Source organism: Lepisosteus platostomus, chromosome 15, assembly GCF_059453375.1.
Source record: "Lepisosteus platostomus isolate fLepPlt1 chromosome 15, fLepPlt1.hap1, whole genome shotgun sequence".
Taxonomy (NCBI): domain Eukaryota; kingdom Metazoa; phylum Chordata; class Actinopteri; order Semionotiformes; family Lepisosteidae; genus Lepisosteus; species Lepisosteus platostomus.
In genome coordinates, this window is record NC_142625.1 from 19,454,838 (window position 1) to 19,478,694 (window position 23,857).

General features: G+C 37.9%; 1 protein-coding gene across 1 annotated transcript; it reads left to right on the forward strand.

Moving 5' to 3' along the window:
- Positions 1-2,680: 2,680 nt before the first annotated feature.
- Positions 2,681-23,068, forward strand: LOC148648176 (cadherin-like protein 26). Its single transcript, XM_088608000.1, has 16 exons — positions 2,681-2,946; positions 3,910-4,023; positions 5,330-5,479; positions 6,189-6,333; positions 6,996-7,159; positions 8,058-8,189; positions 14,199-14,466; positions 16,360-16,518; positions 16,827-17,051; positions 17,770-17,997; positions 19,478-19,629; positions 20,004-20,084; positions 20,386-20,475; positions 21,344-21,424; positions 22,290-22,388; positions 22,675-23,068. The coding sequence occupies exons 1-16, from the start codon at positions 2,839-2,841 to the stop codon at positions 22,876-22,878; spliced, it is 2,400 nt and encodes a 799-aa protein (XP_088464126.1). The 5' UTR covers positions 2,681-2,838; the 3' UTR covers positions 22,879-23,068.
- Positions 23,069-23,857: the final 789 nt, after the last annotated feature.

Below are 23,857 nucleotides of genomic sequence, written 5' to 3' on the forward strand. Positions count from 1 at the left end.
TATAGAATATCAGTAGACGATCGTGTTTTCAGTGCCAAAGAACAGATCATGCAGAACAAACATTACGCTGAAGCTAGAATGTCGTGTTAATGCAATTGAGCGTAGCAACCCAACCTTACCTGACTATTTTTTTTATCTAAGTAATTCACTTCTCTGGAATTCCAACAGCACTGAAGTATCACTTTAGCCCCAACTCGTTGCTTGTTAGGCTGCAATAAGTCTGGGTTAATTTGATTGATGGCTGATTTCTAAGTAACACTGTCATGGCTTTGGGTGGGTGAATGTGGAGTTTCAAGCTCTGCTTCTTAATCATTAGTGAAGCCATTGAAATAATATTTTCTGTCAGTCTGCAGTGTTATTTTATGATGTTTTATTTTATTAACATTTTAAGTAAACAACATTTAGACATGTTGTGTCCTGCCTGGGGCTCATCAGTGCATTGCATTCACTTTTGATTGCAATCTTGTTTTTTTAGTCCTTCCTTTTTGCTGATTGCTCTAGTCTTTGCTAGGGACAAGATTTTATCTTATGTTAGAACTAAGAAAATCTGTGTGCAGTCATGGGAAAAAATATCAGGGCATTAATGGAGAACCACAGCTGCCATGGAAAAGTACTGCCATTACAATTACCAGATCCTCTCAGTAGACCAATATGTTGGGTGTGTTGCAGGAACCACACCTGTCTGGTTGTGTTTTAATCAGAATGGCGGTGGGGAGAGTTGGAGGAATGAAGGATGTATTGTTCACATCTCACTTCTTAGGAAATAGTTATCTGTTTCCATTCTGAAAATTAGTACATTTGGAATTTCAAAAGCTTTATAATATTCTAAATATTTCTAAATATATTCTTGAAAATATTCTAATATAACAGCATACAGTCTAAATACAGTATCTAATTGTACAATTCGCTAGGAATAACACTCAAGAATTAATTGTATTGAAAAAACGTTTATTAATTGTTTCCTAGTAAATTGGGTATTACCTGCTTGGCTAAGGGCCACACCTTACAGATTTCAGCTTTCAGCAAGTCTCGTGGAAGTTTCCTGGAATTCATTCCCAGTTTGCCTTTCATCTGAACACACTTTCTTACCATGTCCATTCTTCCATACACTTACACGTGCTTCATATGAGCTTTTTAGCATGGGAGAGGCCTCTACATGTGCCGTAACCGGGTAAAACTACAGCTGATGGTCTCAGACACAATTCATAAGCACCCAGCTGTATGTTTGGTTTCAGAGTTTCAACGTTTCAGAGGGGGCTATTGAACTTGATAATGGTCAGGTTGTCAGGAGGCTACTTACATTCCATCTTTCTCCTGTGTGCAGTTGTGGGCCCATAGCCATTAGCATGTATTATGATTCTTACTTCATATAAAAATCAGTACTTTTTCTTTTAATTTCTCTAATTTAGCCAAGGGAGTGAGTTAAGTATCATTTCATGGTGAAATGAGACTTCCTGAACCCAGGAATGAATCCAAGGAAGAACCCAGATTCTTTAACCTTGTACACTGATTTTTTTTTTGGGTAGAGGTTAAATTTTTAAGCACTCAATGATGCTAATTTAATACAAATGAATAGGAAATTGTATTATTGTTGGATTAAACATGATGCACACACATTTTTAAAATATTTTTAATTTGAAAATTTGAATGGTCAAACTGGACACATTTATAGTTAAAAGAAGTCAACCTGTCAAACACCTTCAAAAACAATAATATTCTTTTTTTGTAATGTAACAACCAAATTTGCACACAATATTGTAAATGAGGATTTACAAGAGCAATTCTACACTTTTAACTGTTTTCATTAATTCCTAAGATGACTTTTGCCATTATATATTTTTTCTATATTGTGCAGGAGATGAAAATGTAAGTTATATTTCTATTTTTCTGTAAATTAGTCTGACATGAATTGCATCTTGTAAATGCCTGTTAAATAAATCATATGGTTTCAATCAGACACTTTCTTGGACTCAAGATTTTTTCCTTTTCCTTGGATTTGTAAATGTGGTAGACCTGATTGATCAGTAAACATCTGGCTCATATTTGTCTCCTTTATGTACTGTATCTCTCTTTTGAAGGTCTTGCCGAAGACCTTTAATGAAGATAATCTCCTAGTCTCTTTCTACGTCATGGTCTCTTAATGAGAAATCATTTAAAACTCTGTGTTTTTTATTTTTGTTTAAATCTTTGTATTATTTCTATTTTTTGCTTTGCAGAACATTCACTTACAATGTTTGTCATTCTCTTCTCATCTTCTAAAATGCATTTACTTCTCTTATACTTTTTTCTTTGCTGATCTTTTCATTGAATTCATTTTAAGAAATGAATCGGAGGGTCAGTATGAACTTTGGCTGTATGTATTTAAGTTGGAATCAATAAATAACTGTTGTATACGTTTATTCCTGAATTAAGACAATGTTGCCTTTTATGCTATGAAAGGTGAATATATAATTAGATTGTGCATCTGTAATGACTTTCATGATCTGCAGAATGTCTTTGTCACTGTCCAGAATAATCATGCCTTAAAGATAGCTGGTGGCTACTCTACCCGACTCTCTAGGCAAATAAACTGCCAACTGGCATTTTTCACTTTCTCAGTTAAGAGCTGACAGGAGTGAGGAGGAGCCTCAGAAACAATCCAAAAACTGAATTATACACTTTCCTGGTAGATGCCCAAATTATTTGTAACAAAAAAAGCCTCTGTAGCTTTGTACGATATCTACTCCTTCATGTTTGATAGTACCCACAGCTGTAAAATTCTCTGAAATCCATGACATCAGAGGATCATTTGCCTTCCTGTTCAAACTAGTCAAGGCCTTGGTGTCAGTGCACTTCATAATGTGGGAGCAGAAGGAAGGAAATCATTGCTTTTTCTTGTTGAATCATCGAACCATGCTGAGTATTGATATCAAGGTTGCCATCACCGTTTTGCAGGTAGTAGTAACAGTAAGTACATTCACAAATTTGTTTGCATTGTGTCAATGATGCATAATAGCAAATGTTGCAAATCAGAAATTTAGAAATCATGCAGGGAACATAAAGTACAAGATATTGTAGGGTTTTACGTTGGCGATGACATTCCAAATAGCCCCTAAATAATCACATTTCCAAATAAAATAGAAAGACTATCTTTAGTTTTTAGTGGAGGGATATTGTTTATATAGTGAACAGAGTAATTCTATTATAGTGCTGCTATGTGAATTTGACAATATGTATTCAAATTGTCAGATTTACACACCTTTTTGTAAATTTGTAGATATGGAGGGAGTGATACCCTGAGTGATGTTATGCCCTTGAATTTTAGTGTGCAGTGCTTAAGCATGTAAAAAAACACTTTAAACATAGATATAGTTGTGTTATCATAAAAGTGTGAAATGTTTTGGGATATTGATATGTGGGATAAATTATATAGTGTGTGAAATAGTTCCGTTGAAAGGAAATAGTGATGTTTCGACATTACCATAGACTGGAAATTAATTTATCTGAATATGCTTCAAATATTAGCCTTAAAGGAGTTTAATTAATAGTGTCCACAACATTTTGTAACTCCATTTCAATTTGCTTCATTCTCAAGTTAATTTGAAACAATTTACAATACTATACTAAATGCAGTATAGCGAGTCCAGACAAATAAACCGAACTGAGAGAGATTGTTTTTTTAAAAAGACAGTACAAGGATGAAAATGTCAAATTCTTATGCCACTCTAGTTGTTCTGCAAAAAAAACATACTAGTATTTACAAAGAAAGAGCCATTCAGACTGATTTGTAAGAAGTTCCCTAGAAGTTGACAGTTATTATTTGAGTTTGTTGTTGTTCGAAAGTGTTTTAAGATCCTAGTGGACTCTGTTCCGTTTTGTTTATTACTTATGTGTTTGTTTTTGACTGCTTATCTATTGCCGTTTATTTAGTACTTGCATTATGCTGTTGATTCACACATGACACGCCACAAAAGAAATTGGATTATTGCTTCATTTTCTATTGAGGAGGAACACCCAGGCCCTTTTCCATATCAATTGGGAACTGTAAGTATATTTTATGCATAAAAAATATTGGAACAATGCATCATATTTTTGGTATCTGAAATATTCAAATACAAACTTGTTTCACCATAAAGACCATTTATACTTCACTGTACTGGTTGAGAAACAGTAGGTTTTCTAATTGACAGATTTCGGTTGAAGTTCCGATTTAATCTGGGCTTTAGGCATATTTGTGAAACTTTAACATAAATGTAAACTTTTGACTTATTCTTGTTCAATCAACGGCTTATTTTGTACAAATCTAAACATGCAATAATACATTTTAAATCCATACACAAACAAAATACTGTATGGGTCAGCTGGTCTCCTCTTGTTTGTAACCTTTGTTTACTTTCATATTTAATAGGGGTTAAAACAGAGATTTGCTCTCTGGGTACCAGAGAGCTGTGCTTATGGAAAAGCTATATCTAAGGTGCTCAAGGAATTTCTGACAACAAAACAGAGATAATGGTATAGGATCTGCCATATACAGCCTTAGAAAGGTCTTTCAGCATTCAGCATGTGTATCTTTCTGTAAGGTAGCCACCTAATTGAAAGAATTAGATTTTAACTTGTTTTAAAAACCAAATAACACATGAGAGGTTACAAAACGGGGGAGAACACTTGGTCCCCATCATTCACCTGTTCATCCAATGAACTACATCTGTCAGTTTTGAGTGCATGAACAGTTTTAATTCAGTTAGGTTGGTGCAGTGTTCATTTTACATGTATCATTACTACAGTAAATCAGTGGCATTTTCTGTATTATAGTTTAGATTACATAACCTGCTCTTTTTTCTCTTTTCTCAATGCCAGATTATAAATAATATATAAATAAAGTAAACTTGTTAACTTTTTTCTCATCTTATATTCCCACATATGCCTGTGGGGTAACATTTATATACAGGTGTAAATGTCATATTTGTGGTTTATCCACCATTAGGGTTTGATTGGCAATTTTTCCCAGTTTCCCAAAACCTACACAGAGCTCAGGCAGATGGGCAATTCCAATGCAATAAAAGATTAGTCATGTGATCCAGTGGGACAGCCACAGTATTCAGGCTCCAGGGGGTTATTTCACTGTCACAGGCACTGTTTTTGTATCTGTTTTTACTTGTGTAATTTCACAAATAGTTAAAAAATATATAATTGAAATTCACCCAACTATGTAACAGTATGCTCACAGTGGTCAATCAGATTCTGGTCTTGAAGTGAATTGCTCTTCCCCCAGATTATTCATGAATATAACTGCCATACTGTTAGATGTATTTCTATGCATTATCTTCATCATTATTAAATTGCTTCTTAGATAAATTTAGAACGGGAAAATGGGTTGAGATTCAAACTAAGGGGCAAAGGGGTGGATAAAGACCCAAAGGGCATCCTGTGCTTTGATGAAACAACCCGATCCTTCATGGTGTATGGATCAATAGATTACGAGGAACACCAGGCTCTGAATGTAAGTTAAAATTTATTATTGGTGTTACATTGAAACTGTATTCATTAATGACTGGGAAGTGAACCCTCATATAGAGGTGTTTATTGGGTCTGTTTGCGATGATGCAATAGCCCCTGTATCTCAGCAAAGCAATAGCTGCCAGTTTGCTGTCTTTGTTGTCTGATGTGTTCATGCCTACGCATACTGTGTATACTGTGTCTCATATTTAAAAGTATATATAAACATCTTGACAGTGGTGGCAGTTGAGACATTACACAAAGACAAGGGAATCTGAGTCACTATTTTAGTTCCAGGGCTCTGCTGTCACTAAACTAAATCAAGTATCATTCCGCTTTTCAAAACCACTCCCAAACACAAAATTTGAGATGTTCATTACAATACCAGTCATACATTAAGAACTGACATTTTGTAGGTGTTGTTTTCTTCCATCATATGTTTTAATAATGCGTTGTGACCATCTCCTCGAACATCTGTTAAATCTTAGGACAAAGTACAGTACTCTGTCTTTTCTATTGTTGACCAAGAGCCATATTCCCCTATCTGTGTTACTCATGTGCATACTGTAGCTGGCACTCTGGCATGCTGCTTTGCTATACTGTAGTATTTCCTGACATTTCTGATTAATTAGAACCCATATTTCCTTTAATCCATCATTTCAATCAATAATAATTATCTACCATGTATTTTTCTTCATCTCAAATACCTATAGCTAACAATTGAAGCTACAATTGACGCCACTAATGTGAAGTATGCACAACTTGGAATTGAGATCATTATATTGAACATAAATGACAACCCACCAAGATTCCAGTGGGAACGTTATGAAACAACCATTAAAGAATCAATGGTTCAAGGTATTATTTTATTTTTTATGATAAGACATTACAGAGGCATATCCCAAGTACTAATACATTTATAATAAAAAAAAAACTGTTGCTTAGTATTTGAAGTACTATTCCTCCGAAATATATTCTCTTTTTTAACAAAGTTACAATCTGGGCAATATATCACAAACTGCAACAGCCATCTTATTTTGCATTATTAATTCCAAAAATCTAATCTCAGTTAAATCAAGAAGTATCAAGCTAACTCTTTATTTCATTGGGCTTAAAAATGGAAGACTGGAAAAACTAACACACACTTCAAAAATCTGCTGTACTTTTTCTTTTAACAAATTAAGGTTTAGTCAAGCTATGCATCCAAGATCATTTGTATATGTATACTCCAAAACCTTCAAACCTTCAATCGTTTTAAAATACTTTGGGGGCTAAAACTCACTAGTCAAAATGAAGTCCTCAGTGAAGCACATTCCAAATTTTTAATTAAGAAAGAGAATGTGTAATTGTTCTGGTTGGGGACGGTGATCGATGTTGGTCACAGATTCCTCAAACCAGTTACACACTGATCACTTTGCACACTGATACCTACTGCATAATCGTTTAATTACTGTAGGTCTTTACTTGCAACTTTGTTTAGTTTATTTACAATTATTTACACTTTTGTCTTCTTTTGAAAGGGCAACGTCTGATAACTGTATCAGCAACAGATGCCGACTATTATAAAACTCAAACTTCCGATATTTCTTATTACATTGCTTCAGTAACCCCCAACACAGAAGATATAGAGTTCAACGTTAGTAGAAATGGCACCATTTCCTTCAGAGGCTGTTTAGACTATGAGGTGAGTGAAGTTTATTAGTTAATTTTAAAGCTCCTGTAGCTAAAATAGCCTGCATAAACTTATTCTAAAACTATGATGGGAGGATGATTTCTTGAGATGGATTGCAACTGAAGCATTGCTACAGTAGATTCACAATAAGGAAAATGCAAAAAATAATACAATCTTTAAAAGTGGCTATTTTCTTGGAATTAGTTTTCCCAAGAGGATTTTAGCAGCGTTAAGGGTGAGCATTGCAGCTTAGAGAACAACAAGATAAGTTACTGTCTGTGCCACTGAAATGAGTACAATGTCACAGGGCTGAAATGAGTAAATTCTGCCTGTGTTATCTAGCTACTAATCTAGATAGGAGTAGTTCAAGTAAGTGCCTGTGTCAGCATCCGTAGGCTGCAAAGGAACAGGTGGAAGGTTTGTTCCATTCTGAAAAGAGAAGAAAGGAAACACAAAGTTTTGGCTGTGGAGCCTTCTTTGGGTGTGACTTGTCACCCGAAGAAGGCTCCACACCTGAAACATTGTGTTTCCTTTCTTCTCTTTTCAGCATGGAATAAACTTTTTACTTGATCCTGTACTAATCTAGATAACAGTTTTGAATGCATATTACAGTAAAAATATTCCATATTTAAGAGGATACTTGGTTTTTTGTTTTTGCTTAATGCAATTCTTTGACAAATTAGCAGGCTATTCTAAATGAGAATATTAACAGGTGGAAATATTAGCTAATATTAATTTCTATATACTGTACATGAAAACATATACCTCATATGTGCAGGAAAAAAGACCAAGCAAGTTGCCATGACTTTGCCTTAGTGAATATCTCCAAACTTTAGAAATGTGATCCTGAATTTCAATATTGTTTTAATTAAGTTGACTGTTTTTTTTTATTAATCTATTATTTTTCCAGCAAACCAAGAAATATACCATCATTGTTGGAGCTAAAGACTATGATAAAGAAAGACAGCTCTCAAGTTCTACTACTGTTGTCCTAAATGTTGAAGATGAAAATGACCATCTACCCACCTTTCTTAGACCTAAAGTCTGTCTTTTTGATCATACCTATGAAGAAAGATGTGAAGACGGGGGTTTGAATTTAATCTTTTCTGTAGGGGGTTTAGACTTCCAAGTCACAAGCAGGGGTTTATGGCAGGAAAGGGGGTTAACTGATAAGGATTGCAGATGCCAGCTAGGAACCCCCCTGGGTGTAATGTTAAACTGACCATTTGCCCAGAACATCGTAAACTGGCCAAATACCATGAACCCCCCTCTTTACCATCATACCGAGTGACGTCAGAAACGGAGAAGAAAACACTATATAACCCAAAAGTTTGTAACAGTACGTGGAACAATACTTCGGTTTTGTTGTTTCTTGCGAGAAACAAGACTTCGGCTTTATTGTTCCTTGCATGCAATAAACTCATCTGTTTCACTTCATCTCGGGATCAAGAACCTTGTTTCTTCTGTTACAACAAATTTGGCGTAGTCGGCAGGATGCTCCAGAAGGCGCAGAACTTCCCATCGGCAGGAGAGACGGTCAGCGCGCACATAACTAAGAGGTAAGGACTCCTCTTTTATTTAAAAGTCCCGACTCTCTCTGACCGATTGGGAAATCTCTGCTCCCTGCGAGAATCGCCCGAGATGACGGAGTAAACGTGAGTTTCTGAATTCCTCTGGCCCGGGGAAGGCACCGGTGTATGTAATGGGTTGTTTGCTGTAAGCCCAGAATTTGGTCTGGCAGGGGTTCCGCGGTATTGTGTACAGGCGTTCGAAGCTGGTGTATGCCTTAATTGCGCGTGGAGTTTTGAACGGGTTTTGGACCCTTACCGTGAAGTCAGGACTGGTGTGGGTCTTAATTGCACCCGGAGTTCTGAAGCTCAGAACTGGTTTGGGTCTTAATTGCACCCGGAGTTCTGAGGCTCTGAATCGGTGTGGGCCTTAATTGCGCCCGGGGTTCTAGAGCAAGTGGTGCATTAAATGCACGTAGTTCAGGACTGGTGTGGGTCTTAGTTGCACCCGGAGTTCTGAAGGTCAGAACTGGTGTGGGTCTTAATTGCACCCGGAGTTCTGTGGCTCGGGATCGGTGTGGGCCTTAATTGCGCCCGGGGTTCTGGAGCTGAGTGGTGCATTAAATGCACGTATAATCCAGGATTGGTGTGGGCTTTAATTACGCCCGGGGTCCTGAGATTAGCTACGCCTTGATCGTGCACAGATTGGCGTGGCGTGGTTTTTTTTTTGTTTTAAAGGAAGCAGGAGTGGAGGAGATATATGTATGTATGTTTTTGGTGTTTTCCTTGTTTGTGAAATACATATACACACGCGCGACACTGGCATGGGCGCACCTCATAGTGGGGAGCGGGGCATTAAGTGGCAGGATTTGGGGGACCCGAGAATCGCCCTGATTGAGCTCAGTGCGTAAGTCCACCCCGGGGCAAAAGCAGCGATGCTGGCGTTCTGGGGATGGTGAATTACTGATCAAGAAAGGGGGTTTTCGAGGTCTCGTTTCTTACCTGTGAACAGTGCGGTGTAAGTCCTCTCTAAAGTCTCGGAGAGGCATTTAGATCCTGAGGTAACAGACGCCCTTGGCTGAATGAGTGCAGGAATGCACAGGTTTTTCAAGTGAAAGCATCCCCCTACTGAATGAGCTGTTACCTCACACACGACAAAAGTAAATCTTAAAGAGACCGAACATGTGCGCTAACTGATGGTTTGAGAAAGTGGTGGAAGGGTCCGTTTAAATATCGGAAAAGTGTAAGTTGACGGAAAAGAAGGAGAAAAATATGGAAAAAGCTGAGTTTGTCAGAGGGAATTTGGGGCGAAGACGCCTGTAAAGAAAGCATATATGAGTATTGATTGGCAAAAGCACAAGCATGTAGCTCCCACCCTGGTGCACGGCCGGCACCAGTGGTGGCAGATACATGACGAAAAAGAAAGAAATTGGGATGTGACTTAAAAGTGTGTTTACGGGGAAAATAAATACCCGGAAGAAGATATACTTTACTCGCTACGAAAGAGTATACGGAAAAAAAAAGCTAAAAGAGGCAGTACAGGAGAATGAGAAACGAATTAGGAATTAACTCCTGGTCACGCTGCACTGGTTAATGTGCTACAGCCGGCGACTAAGTTATATCCTGCTCTCCCACAGGGGAACAAACAGGCAGGAAACGAAAATAATTGGGATCAATTCCCTCAGTGGCCATATGGAGAAGGGGGGTCTGATTGGGATAACACTTGGTATGAGTATGATAAAGACGGATCAGGGTCTCCCCTGTTAGAGGGAGGGCGCCCGCAGGTCTGTACTCTCACTCGAAGTGGGAAAGGACTTGATGTAGCAGGGGCTGGCGCCGTTGATGACAGCGCCACTCTAACACTGTCTCGCACCCCGTCGAGGGGGTCTGCAATCGCACCTACCTTCCCTGATTTCCCCCATACGATCAAATCCAAAACCGTAAGATATTGACCGGTGGGCTAAAGTACCGCACCCGAAATTAGAAATGCAGCGAACCTGGAGTGCGCTTCAGGAATTAAAATGATTCATGTAGGAGTAAAACAAGAATACAGCACATTGTATTACGAAGAGAAAAATATATTCTCGATGTATATGTGTGTTTTATGAATTTGTGTGCCGGCATGTATGTGTGCAACTGTGAGTTTTGGTCTACTAAATGACGGTGTGAGTGTGTTTAGTCAGCGGGACTGGCTAGAGACGTAACTACAGAGACTTGACGAAAATCAACTTAAGGAGATTGGAAAATATAAGAGCGTCTGAAACGTATAAGTACAGTACAGGTGGACGTAAAAGTAGTTAAACAGTTTTTGTATTATTATAAATTATTATAAATTGTAATTTATACAATTAGTTGTAATAGTGGAAACAATTTGGTTTTATTCGAATGTCTCGAAACCAGACATGCTGAAACGCTGTAGGTTTAGAATCGAGACTGGGGAGAATAACGTCTTGTGAGAAAATCTGTTTACCTAACGATTAGATCCTGTAAATCCCTTGTAGCCTCCCTAAGTCTGTCCCAGTCCAGTGGATAAAAATGTACTGTTAATGGAGTGTTGGTTTTTCTGTAGGGGATACTGGAGCACTACTGTCCTGCTTGTTTCACTCCTCTGTTCAACAGTGTACTATAGAGCAATGTATATGGGAAGATGGCAGGAGGCCACAGGAGTATTGGGACAGCAAGTTTTACTTGCCGAGTACCAGATTTTAATGGGTGGTTTGATCCCAGATCTATTGGGTTGAAATATTATGCATTACAAAGAATGACTATGCAGAACAGGGTATCACGTGGCTTCAACTGGCTGTGATCACTCAGTATGTTGATGGTATTCTGAGTGCTTCCCCTGACGAGGAAACCCACAAGTCTGAGTTGCTTCAGCTTTAGAGTGTCTAATAGAAGCAGTTATGATAAGGCCCTTTTGTGTCTAGCATTGTGGAATTTTAACAGGGCCTGGGTAATATGTTTTTTTACAGGGTGAGCACAACTCTTAACGGATCTGCTTAAGGGGGGAGTGCAGTACAAGGACAAGATTGCCTTGGTTCCTGCAGCAAAAGCCGCCTTTAATAATTTGAAACAAGTTCTCTTACAGGTGCTGAGACTGGGGTTTCCTCAGAGGGATCAACCATTCCTTTGTATTATTGCAAGTAGCTGACAGAGGCCACCCAAGGAGCCCGCGAGCAGGTCCTGGAGGCGTGGGGACCACCACCTGAAGGAGGGCACGACCTCATCCCAGGAGAGTGGGTGTGGATCAGGAAATTTCCTTCACAGGTTCTCCAGCCCAGGTGGGACGGACCCTACCAGATCCTGTTGACAACCGAGTCTGCGGTTCGAGTGGAAGGAAAAGATCGCTGGATCCACGCGCCACACTGCCGACGAGCCTCATCCCCATTTACAGACCCAGAATGAAATCATTTCTGTCAATAATGATAATTGTTGCTGTAGAACTATGTTCCGCAGGGATTAATGATCATCTCTCCCACAAAGGAGAACATGGAATTAATTCCTTTTTAGGCCTCTCCTATCTGACAGCTAAGAAAACCAACCAAAGTGCCTGCTGGGTGTGTGCCGCATTACCCAAATATGTACAGGGAGGACTTCCTATGGGAGCCATTCCTTGGCGTCTCGAGGAAGTCATAGGCATGATCATTTGGAGGGATAATTTAGGAGATTTTAATATGACAAACTATGGGGGTTGCCATAACACGACTTTAACCTGCACAACATTACAGTATCTACAGGAGCGAGGCTTAGAGCCCACGAGTTTCACAGGCTCTTACGCTCCTAAATATAACAGAAGCCATACACCACCATACCTGACTCTAAATAAGGAACGTGAGGGAAACATATGTTTTCAGCACACTAATGGTCTGCACTTGGTTGGATGGAGTCGTTGCAACCTTACCATCGCTGCAAATATATCCACCTCTACCTTCCAAATTCCAGGATGGGATCGGCACACCCCACAATTCGGTATAAGTTTCTTATTTTCAGAGGCATGGGGAGCGCCAAACGGAACATATTTCATTTGTGGAAAACGAGCCTACCCATGGTTGCCAGCCCAGTGGTCTGGCTCATGTTATTTAGGATATGTGGTTCCTCATATCCGTGTTCAAACCCACACCCCCTTCGGACCTAACCACAGACCACAAAGAAAATTGGCTGATTGGGAATATTATTTAGGTATAATATTTCCACAAGCCGGCATGAACTTTCTGAGTCGAGAGTTAATTCAAATGGCCTCGACTTTAGAAGAATTAGCAAAGTCTACCTCATCTAGTCTGAAGGCTGTTAATGATGAGATGGTAGCCCTCAGAACAGTGGCCATGCAGAACCGACTAGCTTTAGATTATGTACTGGCGGCCCAAGGAGGAACTTGTGCAGTAATTGGCACTGAATGCTGCACATATATCCCTGATAATTCTGAGCACATCTCAGATCTGGCCCAACACATTTACAATGAGGGACAGAAATATCAGGACTATTATACTGAAAATTGGGGAATTGGGTTTTGGGTAAAGTCTGTGTTTGGGGCCTGGGGTGGAACCTTTTTATAGTGTTTATCTGTAGGAGTAGTATTGTTTATATGTATAATTGTAATCATCACGTGCACAAAAACATGTATCACATCTTGCCATAACCGTGGAATGTACAATGTCATGGCAATACATACCTGTTCGCCAAGAAAGGAAAGATCTGCCCTGACATTGTATGTATAAAAATAGGCTACACTGACGTATGCCATATTTTATAAGGGGGGAATGAAGAAAGATGTGAAGACGGGGGTTTGAATTTAATCTTTTCTGTAGGGGGTTTAGACTTCCAAGTCACAAGCAGGGGTTTATGGCAGGAAAGGGGGTTAACTGATAAGGATTGCAGATGCCAGCTAGGAACCCCCCTGGGTGTAATGTTAAACTGACCATTTGCCCAGAACATCGTAAACTGGCCAAATACCATGAACCCCCCTCTTTACCATCATACCGAGTGACGTCAGAAACGGAGAAGAAAACACTATATAACCCAAAAGTTTGTAACAGTACGTGGAACAATACTTCGGTTTTGTTGTTTCTTGCGAGAAACAAGACTTCGGCTTTATTGTTCCTTGCATGCAATAAACTCATCTGTTTCACTTCATCTCGGGATCAAGAACCTTGTTTCTTCTGTTACAACACCTACATTTTGTTTAAATAAATATGAATGTATTTGATATCTTCTGTAACTGTTTTTTTAGGACTGGCAAAAGAGAAACATATCTCTATACTTCAATACTCCTACAATGAGCATAATCATTCCTTAAGGTTTAAAAAACATTAGCACTACTTGAGTAATTTATGTGTGTATAATTAAAAAATACACTATATAATTGTGTTGCTTCTTACAGACACTCACGTGCCTTTGTGTAAAGAACTGCCTCTTATTCTAGGTTTTAAATTACAATCTCGGTCGTTACAACATATGAAAAGCCTAGAGAGGGAGGTTTCAGATTGATTGAGATTTCTTGAGGTGGGCCTCCCCATTAACCGAGGTGCTTACTTTTTTAACTGTAGGAGACAGTGGTAGTGAAGGAGAGGGACGAAGGAGTGACCATTCTCAGAATAAAGGTAAACGACACAGACACAAAGTTCACTCCTGCCTGGAAAGCAAAATACATCATCGAAGGGGACAAAGACAGACACTTTAACATAACAACTGACCCTGAGACTAACGATGGAATCTTGACTGTTGTGAGGGTAAGAAATGTTTTTTTTTTGTCTTCGGTATCATGGAAAGAACTGGCCAGGCAATTGCTGTATGTGTCCAGAGTTCTGTTTATCTGTTGGCTGACATAAGAACAGATTCACTTCCTGGGGAGCCCAGCTCCTGGTGTTTTTTATTTTATTGAGGGTAGTCAATTAAACATTTAGCCTATTTCTTTTATACTATATGTCAGATATATAGGATGTTAAGTAAAGTCGTTGACAGTTGATTACACAAAACACTTGCTACCCGAAAGATAAATTTATTTAAAGAACATCTTGGAGCCTAGTTACAAGTATTATAACTGAACAGCCAATTAGTTAATTAGACCCAGTTTGTAACTGTAATTGAGAGCTCAGGTTGGAAAAAAAAACAGAAGACTGTTCCCTCAAGAGAGTCTAAAACCTCCATGTTAGAGTTCTATATATTTTTAGCCAAATCTGATTCCTGGTCTTGGCTCTGGAAACACCTGTATGATTTCAAATTGATGCATTAAAGAGATAATAGTCACAATCTAATCAACCCAAAAATAAATGAATGTTCTGTGCTTATGTATGACCTTTAATTTCAGGTTTTTTTACTGCAATATAAATCAATAAATGGATCAGAAACCAGGTAGCATCACAATCAGTGAATTGCCATATGGCTTACAGAATGTCTAAAAGAAATATATCGAAAGGTACACGGCAATATGGTTCTTTATTTTTCACTCTTAGAATGAGTATGTTACAGACTGTAAATTGTCATTCAGAATAATCTGACTGGTGATCATCTCACATCCATTGACCTCCCTTATGGGTGTATGTCTAAGATCAATATAGGTTCAAATGAATACAAATGGTCTGAATAGCTACCGTGTGTATTCCATCTTCCTTGTGTGGTCTCTAGGAAAGTACTAGATTGATAAGAGGATAAATAAGATATTTCTTGAAGGATCTCAAGGCTTCAGCAGGAATTCCAGGTACCTTCCTCCACACACCTACAGCTGTAGTTTCCACTTGTGACAGCAGATCTGCATGACTTTGTCAGTACCTTGTAATCTGATTCGGTGCTTATTAGAAAAAAAACACTTTAAATACTGTACTAACAGCTTCTCTTTTTGCTTCCTTTAAATTTTACACATAAATACCACGTGCTGAATTACAGTAATTTTCAACTCCAGCTGAAACACGTACTGCTCGAAATCACATTTATTTTGTCCAGTAGAACCTCCCTTGAGAAATTAAATCCCATCTCACCACAGTATGTGACTACACATCACAGCCCTTTAGTCACATATTCCAGTAATATGGAATTTAAAGTTATACCGATGACTTTCAGTGGCTACGCTCCATACCCCTGCTTTTCTGGAGAGTATTAAGATTTTTACAGCTTGAAACTCACAGTATAAGTAAAATGAATGTCAAAGTAGCTTTGATGTTTGATGCATCATTGACAGAGTAAGCATGTCTGTCACGCCCTCTGTAGCCAGAGGGCGCTCCTTCTCTGTCCTGTCCCTAGTTTCCGGTCTGCTGTCCTTCCGGTCCCTCTCTTTCCCTTGGGCTATATATTTCCGGGTCTTGCTCTCTGTCCTGGCTCAGCATTGACGTTCGGATGTCCTGAGACCCGCCTAGCACCAGGGCGCCCCACGTCCGCTCCCTGAGGGCATAGGTTTCTATACGGCATTCCTGAACTCTTTGCACTAATGAGCCCGGGCCTTTTTCCCGTTTTGCCGCTACGCATATTGGTCTTTTTCCGCTCTCCTGCTCCCCATGGTTAGTCCCTTTGGACGTCCGTGACACACAGGCGCAGATCCTTAGCCACAGTCCCACTACTCCACCCCGAGTTTCAAATTACCCATCTTGCACACTAAGTGAAATCTTTCTTGATTTAAAGCATGTAATTATAGAAATACAGCAATAATACAGGAGTTTCTGTGTGCACAATAGGAGCCATCAGAAGCCTTGTTAATGTTCCTTCATTGAAATCACTTTCTTCCTTGTAACAGATATCAGATAGGGATTGATCCAGCAGGATGGGTAACTGTGGACAAGCGAACTGGAGCTATTAAAACAATTAAAGGAGTGGACAGAGAATCTAAATATGTTGTGAATAACACATATTCAGTAATTCTGTATGCAATTGATAAAGGTAAGATTAAAGCCTATGTTTACTATAAAGCTTAGCTCCCACAGTCAATTTTAAAATTATTTTAATTAAAAACATTAATAAAAAATTAAGTAATTTGTAATTATGAAACCATTAACATTCTTCTGTTTTGGAGTTTGTGTATACTTATGAGTGAAAGTACTGTAGATCTGTTATTAACTTCACATTATACTTTTATTTAGGTCAGATCTGATTTTGAATATAATTCAACTGAAAATCGCAGATAAATCCCTTTTCAAGAAAAAAATTCCTTCTGTTCTGCTAAAATGTCACTCTCTCTCAATTCACAGGATCCCCCCCCATGACAGGCACTGGGACTCTCATTATCCACATACGAGACGAGAACGACAATGTTCCTTTTCTGCGTAAAACCAACATTGATGTGTGCTCAGGGGCAGGAGCAACCAACATCACTCCATATGACCTGGATGAAGATCCCTTTTCTGGGCCCTTCTGCATCCAATTGGTGAATGAGAAGGATCTTGAAGGAAAATGGAGACTAGATCCTACTCACGGTGAAATCAACAAGTCAAAGATTCCTTACTTTACCGTGTACTTCTTTTATACAACTGACTCTAAACCTCTCCTAATTTATAAAAAGACTCAATTGTTTAAGAAACAGTGGGCATTATTTGCAATATCATATATAAAAATATATTGGAATGAGAAAAGAGGGGTATTAAAATCAGGATTCTGATATAATCTTACTGTGGAAGCAAATAATAAAGATTAATCATTTCATGGCTCCTAAAGTCAGTGATTACAATGATTTCCGCAAGATTTTATTTCTCTGCCACAACTCGGATGATGGAGTAGCAATCAGGCACAAACTTAGACAGGAGTTCCATTGTCTTACTAATATAGACCTAGAGAATTCCAGAATATTGTCCTTAAAATTAAGATTCAGAACAGAACGCCCTTAACCCTTAACAAGCCAAAGAGAGAACATTTGCATCTTAATGCTTTTCATCCTAATAAAAATTGATCCTACTCAGGGCTAAATTTCCCTTTCTAAAAAGTGATGCACACAGGTGTTCCAGCACTAAAATGAGAAAGAATGGGTTTCGCTTGTGGATTCTACAATAGAAATGTGTTGTTTGTTATTTAAAAGAGATTGCAATCTTATTTATTTTGTTTCCTAAAACATTTCCTAAAAATGACCAGGAAAAAAAATTTAAGCTAAACAAAATGCAAATGTATATTTTAAAATAATATTTTGTTTTCTTTTCACAGGCAGTTCTGTCGATCTCATCAAGGAAAGTAATGTTTTCAGCGGCGTGTATGAAGTGTCTTTAAAAATCTTTGACAAGCAGGAGCAGTATTCTATCCAGAACCTCACTGTGACAGTGTGTGACTGTGTCAGTTCAGGACCAGCAAGCTGCAGTTTCCGGAAATCCCCTGCTGCACAGATGGGAGGCAGTGCCATAGGGATCATCTTTGTGGTTTTATTTCTGTTCCTTGGTATGATCGTATTTTTGTAGAATATTCATCATTTAAGTGTCCTTTCTTTAATCAGGAAGAAAATACAGACACACTACCATCCAGTGACCTTAATATCATTCAGTTCTGTTTGCAGTTCTGTTATTTTACCTTATTGATGTTATTCTTCAATGAGTAATACATTATTTTAAGAAGAACAATTTCATTTTCCTCTATGTGGTAAAGAAATAAGGCATTCTGCATGGAAATTTAATTTATAATTATTTATAAATAGGACATAAATATGGGAAGTAGGAAATAAACATCCCTTCATGTGACATTAAATAATTAATATTAACATGTATTTTAACACAGATTGCACTCCATACCATAGTAAGAGTCTTTGAGGCATTGTGATTTTTGGTCATTTTTATTGAATGCCTTGAAGATCCTTTTTAAGGGTGATAACTAATGCTCAGAATTACTTAATATTCAGAAAACAGCACAGTTCTTCCACTTTAAATAAATTCCTTGGCCTATGAGTATCAAATATATACATTATTTTTAGCTACCTGTATGTCTCAAGCAGAGGCATTACATCGATTCCAGTCGTCTGAAAAGCATGATTTCGTCAATGGACTGATCAAGCATATGAAGTTTGTCTCAGTCAGAACTTTACTAATGGGCAGTGGAATTAGCAGAGGCCATATAAAGTTCATCAGAGCATGTTTGATATATCATTGTTTTAGTACATTACGTGAAGAACCCCACGCCATCTTTTATATATTATGTGTATGTGTGTGTGCGTGCACCAAGCAGTAAGTTCTAATGATCACATCCTGTGAGGCAGCTGTCGGTCTTTAACTTCCTGATCCCTGACAGCTGGGGTGCTGTTGATTTCACTGTGTGCTTCTTTTTTGTCGGAGTATGAGGAAATTGGAGAGAGGCCTGTGATAGCACACACCAGGTCACAGAGAGACAAGGAGAGCCAGCATATGAAAGACTTGAACCTATGGGCTGCCTGTCCATCAAAGACAAGGGGCAGTCGAAAATCTTTTTGTCAAACTCTATGTTAAAGGATAAAAAGAACAATATCACTAGTGCTTTTTCTATAAAAGTACCAACGCAGTGTAATTTCTTTCACCAGCCTATCACAACATTGTTCAGAAATTGTGATTCATAATAGGTTAAGATCACTGGAGGTACTGTTAAAACATGTAAATGCCAGAATGCTGTTGCACTGAATTGTTCCATTGTTCTAAACACTTATATTGTAGCTACAATACAGTATATCTATTAATAAACAATAAGAAAATAATAGTATTATAACTCTCACTGCATTAACAACATACAGTATTCCTCTGCATTATCTAGTGCTATTCATCATCAGTTCTCTATAATATAGTTAATAACTACAGCCCTCAGGTGCTACAAAAGCTTTATTACATAAAGACTCAAGTAAATACTCACAGAGAAGCTAAATTAAATCCGCTAATCTGAATTTCCCTTCTTTTAATTGCAGTATCACTTGTTTTGGCAATTTTAATTTCATGTGGGAGAAAGCCAGTAATGATCACCGTGCATAAAACCTCAGAAACTTTACTAAAATACAATACTGAAATGCCCGGATCAGACTGCATAGTAAGCCCTTTGTCACTGGCAAACATGAACTCGGTAAATATATATTGACCTCTCTGCTAAGAGTCTGTGAAATATGTTCCAGTACATTTGTAGTGTTCTCCTGAAGTATTGACCAGCATGAAGTATTTTTGTTTCTATTATGTTTTGGTATTTTTGCTTCAGTCCAAAAACATACTGGTACTGTAGGTTAATTAGCTTCTGGGAAAACTGGCCCTAGGTGTGAGAGTGTCAGTGTGTGTCCTGTGATGGTATTGCATCTCATCCAGGGTATATAATGCCTTGCGCCCGTTTGCTTGCTGGGATAGGCTCCAGATCCCCCTTGATCCTGAATACTGGAACAATCGGTTAGAAAATGGATAGATGGAAGTGTTTGTTTCTTATTATTTTCTTTTGCTTCTCTTATTAAGGTTAATAATACAAGACTGACAGTAAAACATAACCAAGGGAGCTGTATATCTGAACAGAACCTCAAAAACATTGTTTATCAGGTACATGTTTCAATTCTCCTTTATGATTGGGGACCTCAGCATGCTTTAACTGCTCGTACCACAGTATTTTTTAGTACCCTATGGCTTTACGCTGTGTCTGTTTTTTTCAACAGAGACCTCTTGTGTTTAGACCTCGGAAGACCTCTTTAACAGCTAGGGTGTTTTTTATGTCAAAATTTGAACAGGACTGATGCATATTGCTAACACACAGTCATTTAAGCTCTTAATGAATTAGTTAAGACAACACATTTCACGTTTTAAAGGGCTTAATCTGATCATTCTTATTGTTTTACTTTTCTAGAAGAATTTGAACCATCAATCTACCATTGATCAAAGGAATTTCAGCAAATATAGCAGCAAAAGCTGGCAACATTTCCATGACAAGGCTAAGGTAGGTACAGTTGAGATACCGATTTGACTTTAATCTGCATTGATGAAGGAACAACTGGGCTCACAATTTGAATTCTTGAGAGGTGCCGAAAGCATCAAGGGACAGTTTAAAATCTCAACTTTACAGAGGTCATTATAAAATTCAGTGTGTAGTAGAAGATGGAACTGCTGTAATTTAAGACTGAAGTCATCAGGACAAGGGGACAGTGGACCATACTGTATATGTGGTATCTAAGTAATTGCCTGAAACCTGAATGAGGGCTACTGAATATCTAGTGCTGCTGAGCCAACACTTTATATGCCTGGGGAAGGAGTGTCCATTGATAACTGCACTTGTCAGCTCAACCAGGCAGGACTAGAACACTTGGCCAGAGCTACAGAAAAAGCTGTCATAAGGACTCAATCCAAACCATATAGTGAGTGAACAGTTTGAAGATGTTACAATACTATGGCTTGTAGGCCTTATTAGGCTTATTCATCAATATCAACTTGCATGACAGATCTGGGCTACAAACAGAGTTATACTTGGTGACAAACAATGGAAAGGTATAATAATAATTATAATAATAATCTCTAATGAGCCAAGGTTTGCTGATGGCAAACTCTATGCACATCAGTAAGAGATCAGTTGGGGGGAAATGGTGTGATGTGTTAGGGTGCAGTTACGTGTTCCAATCGGAATATATTGTACAGAGTAGTCCTACTGCCAGGAACTATAGCTGAACAATATCTTGAAAGCAGCCATCCTTCCAAAGGTAGTTGAACCTGATGGGAATGATCAACTCAAAACACAATAATGCTTAACCCTAAAAAGATGTGAGAATTTAAGTGTCTCTTTCAGATAACCATCTTTTCCTTTCTTTATGAAGATTCCTAAGAGAACTGAGCAAGTACAATATACTCATGCAAAAGGTGGATGTGTACAGAACCCCACAAGGATTTCTTATCAGGTACATATATTAATTTTCCTTTATGCTTAGAGACCTAAGCAGGCTTTATCTGCCCTTACTACAGTATATTGGTATAGCCCATGGGACTGTGTGTCTTTCTTCAGTAGTAAAGAGCATTAGTATTTCCTCCCTTACACAGCCAGTGTATATACATTGAAGCCATTTCATTGTGCACATGATGTTCAAGTGTTTGATTGGCCTTCACACATATACTAATCGAATATTTGTGGGATGACGTGAATCATCGTAATTGTCACAGGCAAACCATCTAGTGTAGACTGTGTTCTATTTATTGCACTGATAAATCTGAACCAAGCAAATTACTGTATATGTCACAGGAACAGGACGTCATGGAGACATAAAAGAATCTCATTCACCATAATGTCTCCCAGTTTGTTGTATTACTGTAGTTAATGGCAGTTTATAAATAAAATTATTTGGTTCTCCATCCTTATTTTTGACATATTTTTGACATATAATCATACATGGTAGTTCAACAACAGAAGAACAAGGGGAATGATAGAAAACAAACAATTAATATACAACAAAAATTAAATTTGGTTTCAGTATGTAAAGATGAAGTTGCATGAAAGACCTTCTACATTATGTTTTGAATCAACATAGACTTATTGTGCTTTACATAGACTTATTATGCTTTTTCTTTTGTAAAAATAATTCAGTATATATAGTTTACAGTTTATTTGAATCTGGTGTAAAGAAAAGCCTACACACTATTTCAAATATTTACCAATATAATTGTATTTGTATCCAGCTAGACATTAAGATCAAGGCAATCTTTTGATAATTTAAACAGAGCAGATCAATTGCCAAGTTTTCCACATTTGGATGTATTTTTGTCTCAAAGGGATCGCAGTACAGCCAAATCAATTCAACAATGTCGACTGAAACTAAAAAAAGCAATCACTTTATCAGAACAGAGGAAGTGAAAGCTATAATCAATGAGGTAAGCAATAATAGCTAATAGCTGTTCATTGGTAAATGATTCATATTTTTATATTTAGTTTCTAGATGTTGGCAGTTTCTGCTGTATATTTTACAAGTACCAACTTATTAGGGTGATAAAGCATAAGAGTAATAACATTAATGGTGACATTAATGGTGTCATAGATTTCAACTGTTTGTTTTTGTTATGATTGTAATAATTTCTAATACAGAAACTAGCTGAAGAACTAGACATTCTGTAGCAACTATTACAGACATTTGTGATTGACTATTGTATTTATTTACAGCGAATGCTTTTATTACAAAGCAATGGCAATGAACTGCATGACTATCCCCCTCACATTTATGCTGATGAAGGACAACCCATGAGTGACCCAGAACTAGATGCCATTTCCATTGATGAAAAGGAGTTTGTGTCTGACCTGCTCCATGACCTGGGACCAAAGTTTAAAGATCTTGCTACAATGTGCTCTAAAAGACAAAATAATTAACACAGTTTACAAGAGACCTAACATTACAACAGCTGGGGATTTTTAGAAATAAAACACCAAAAATAGGTTGACATTGATTGACATTAGAAAATTAAACTGGAATTACTCTGTAATTATATTATATTACTGGACACTGCAGACACTTCACGCATTCATTAGTAGATGTGTAGATTAACGTGTGGAAAGAACACCAGACTATCTTTATTGTATTTGCAAACTAGAAATTATCTTAATTTTCTTCAAAAGCTTTTCTTTGTTACTTTCTCTCTCAAGAACAGCAATGCTTTGGCAGGAACTATAATATTACATTAATCCAAATAACGTAACAGGTGATGAAGGGTAGATTGCCGGACCAAGATGTATGGTAACTAATAGTATAAAGTGTGCAACACTGATTTAGCTACATATTACTCAATTCAATTAAATTAATTTTTATACAGCACCTTTCACAACAAGGGTGCCCCAGGGCACTTAACAAAGCTGTGTGACAGTACATGACATTACAGTACAGAAAGAGAAAAAGCCATAAGACAACGGAGGAGAGAAACCAAAACCTCCTCTGTAAGGAGAAAAAAAACCTTTGGGGGTCAAAGATTAACTGGCTGCCCAACCCCTCTGGGCATGCTAACATTATTGAATTCTAAAAAAGTACTAAATGTGGAGTATTAAGTCATCCATCATGTCCTTCTGTGTGCCAGTACTCCATGCAGTCCTCTGTAGACCAGGAAATCCTCCTAAACAATAGCTGAATTCGTGATATCCCTCTTGGATCCATGGCAGTGATGCAGCATCCAACTCATATTTTTATGTCAGCATTTTTGAATGGTGTTATTTGATTTATGTTACAGTTACTTTTTCAGTTCTATTGCACAAAGTTGAGTTGGAGATGCACTCTCCAGACATTGACTTAATAAGCTGGGAATGACAGCTTTAACCATAATTAAAAAGACCAATCTTGGAACCAATAACATTTATTTGT

Bases quoted from the DNA above. Each gene is read 5' to 3' on its own strand.
- LOC148648176 (XM_088608000.1), top strand. From the start codon at position 2,839: ATGTGGGAGCAGAAGGAAGGAAATCATTGCTTTTTCTTGTTGAATCAT. The intron at 8,190-14,198 runs GTCTGTCTTTTT...TTTTAACTGTAG, and splicing joins CCACCTTTCTTAGACCTAAA to GAGACAGTGGTAGTGAAGGA. The intron at 17,998-19,477 runs GTATGATCGTAT...TTTTAATTGCAG, and splicing joins GGTTTTATTTCTGTTCCTTG to TATCACTTGTTTTGGCAATT.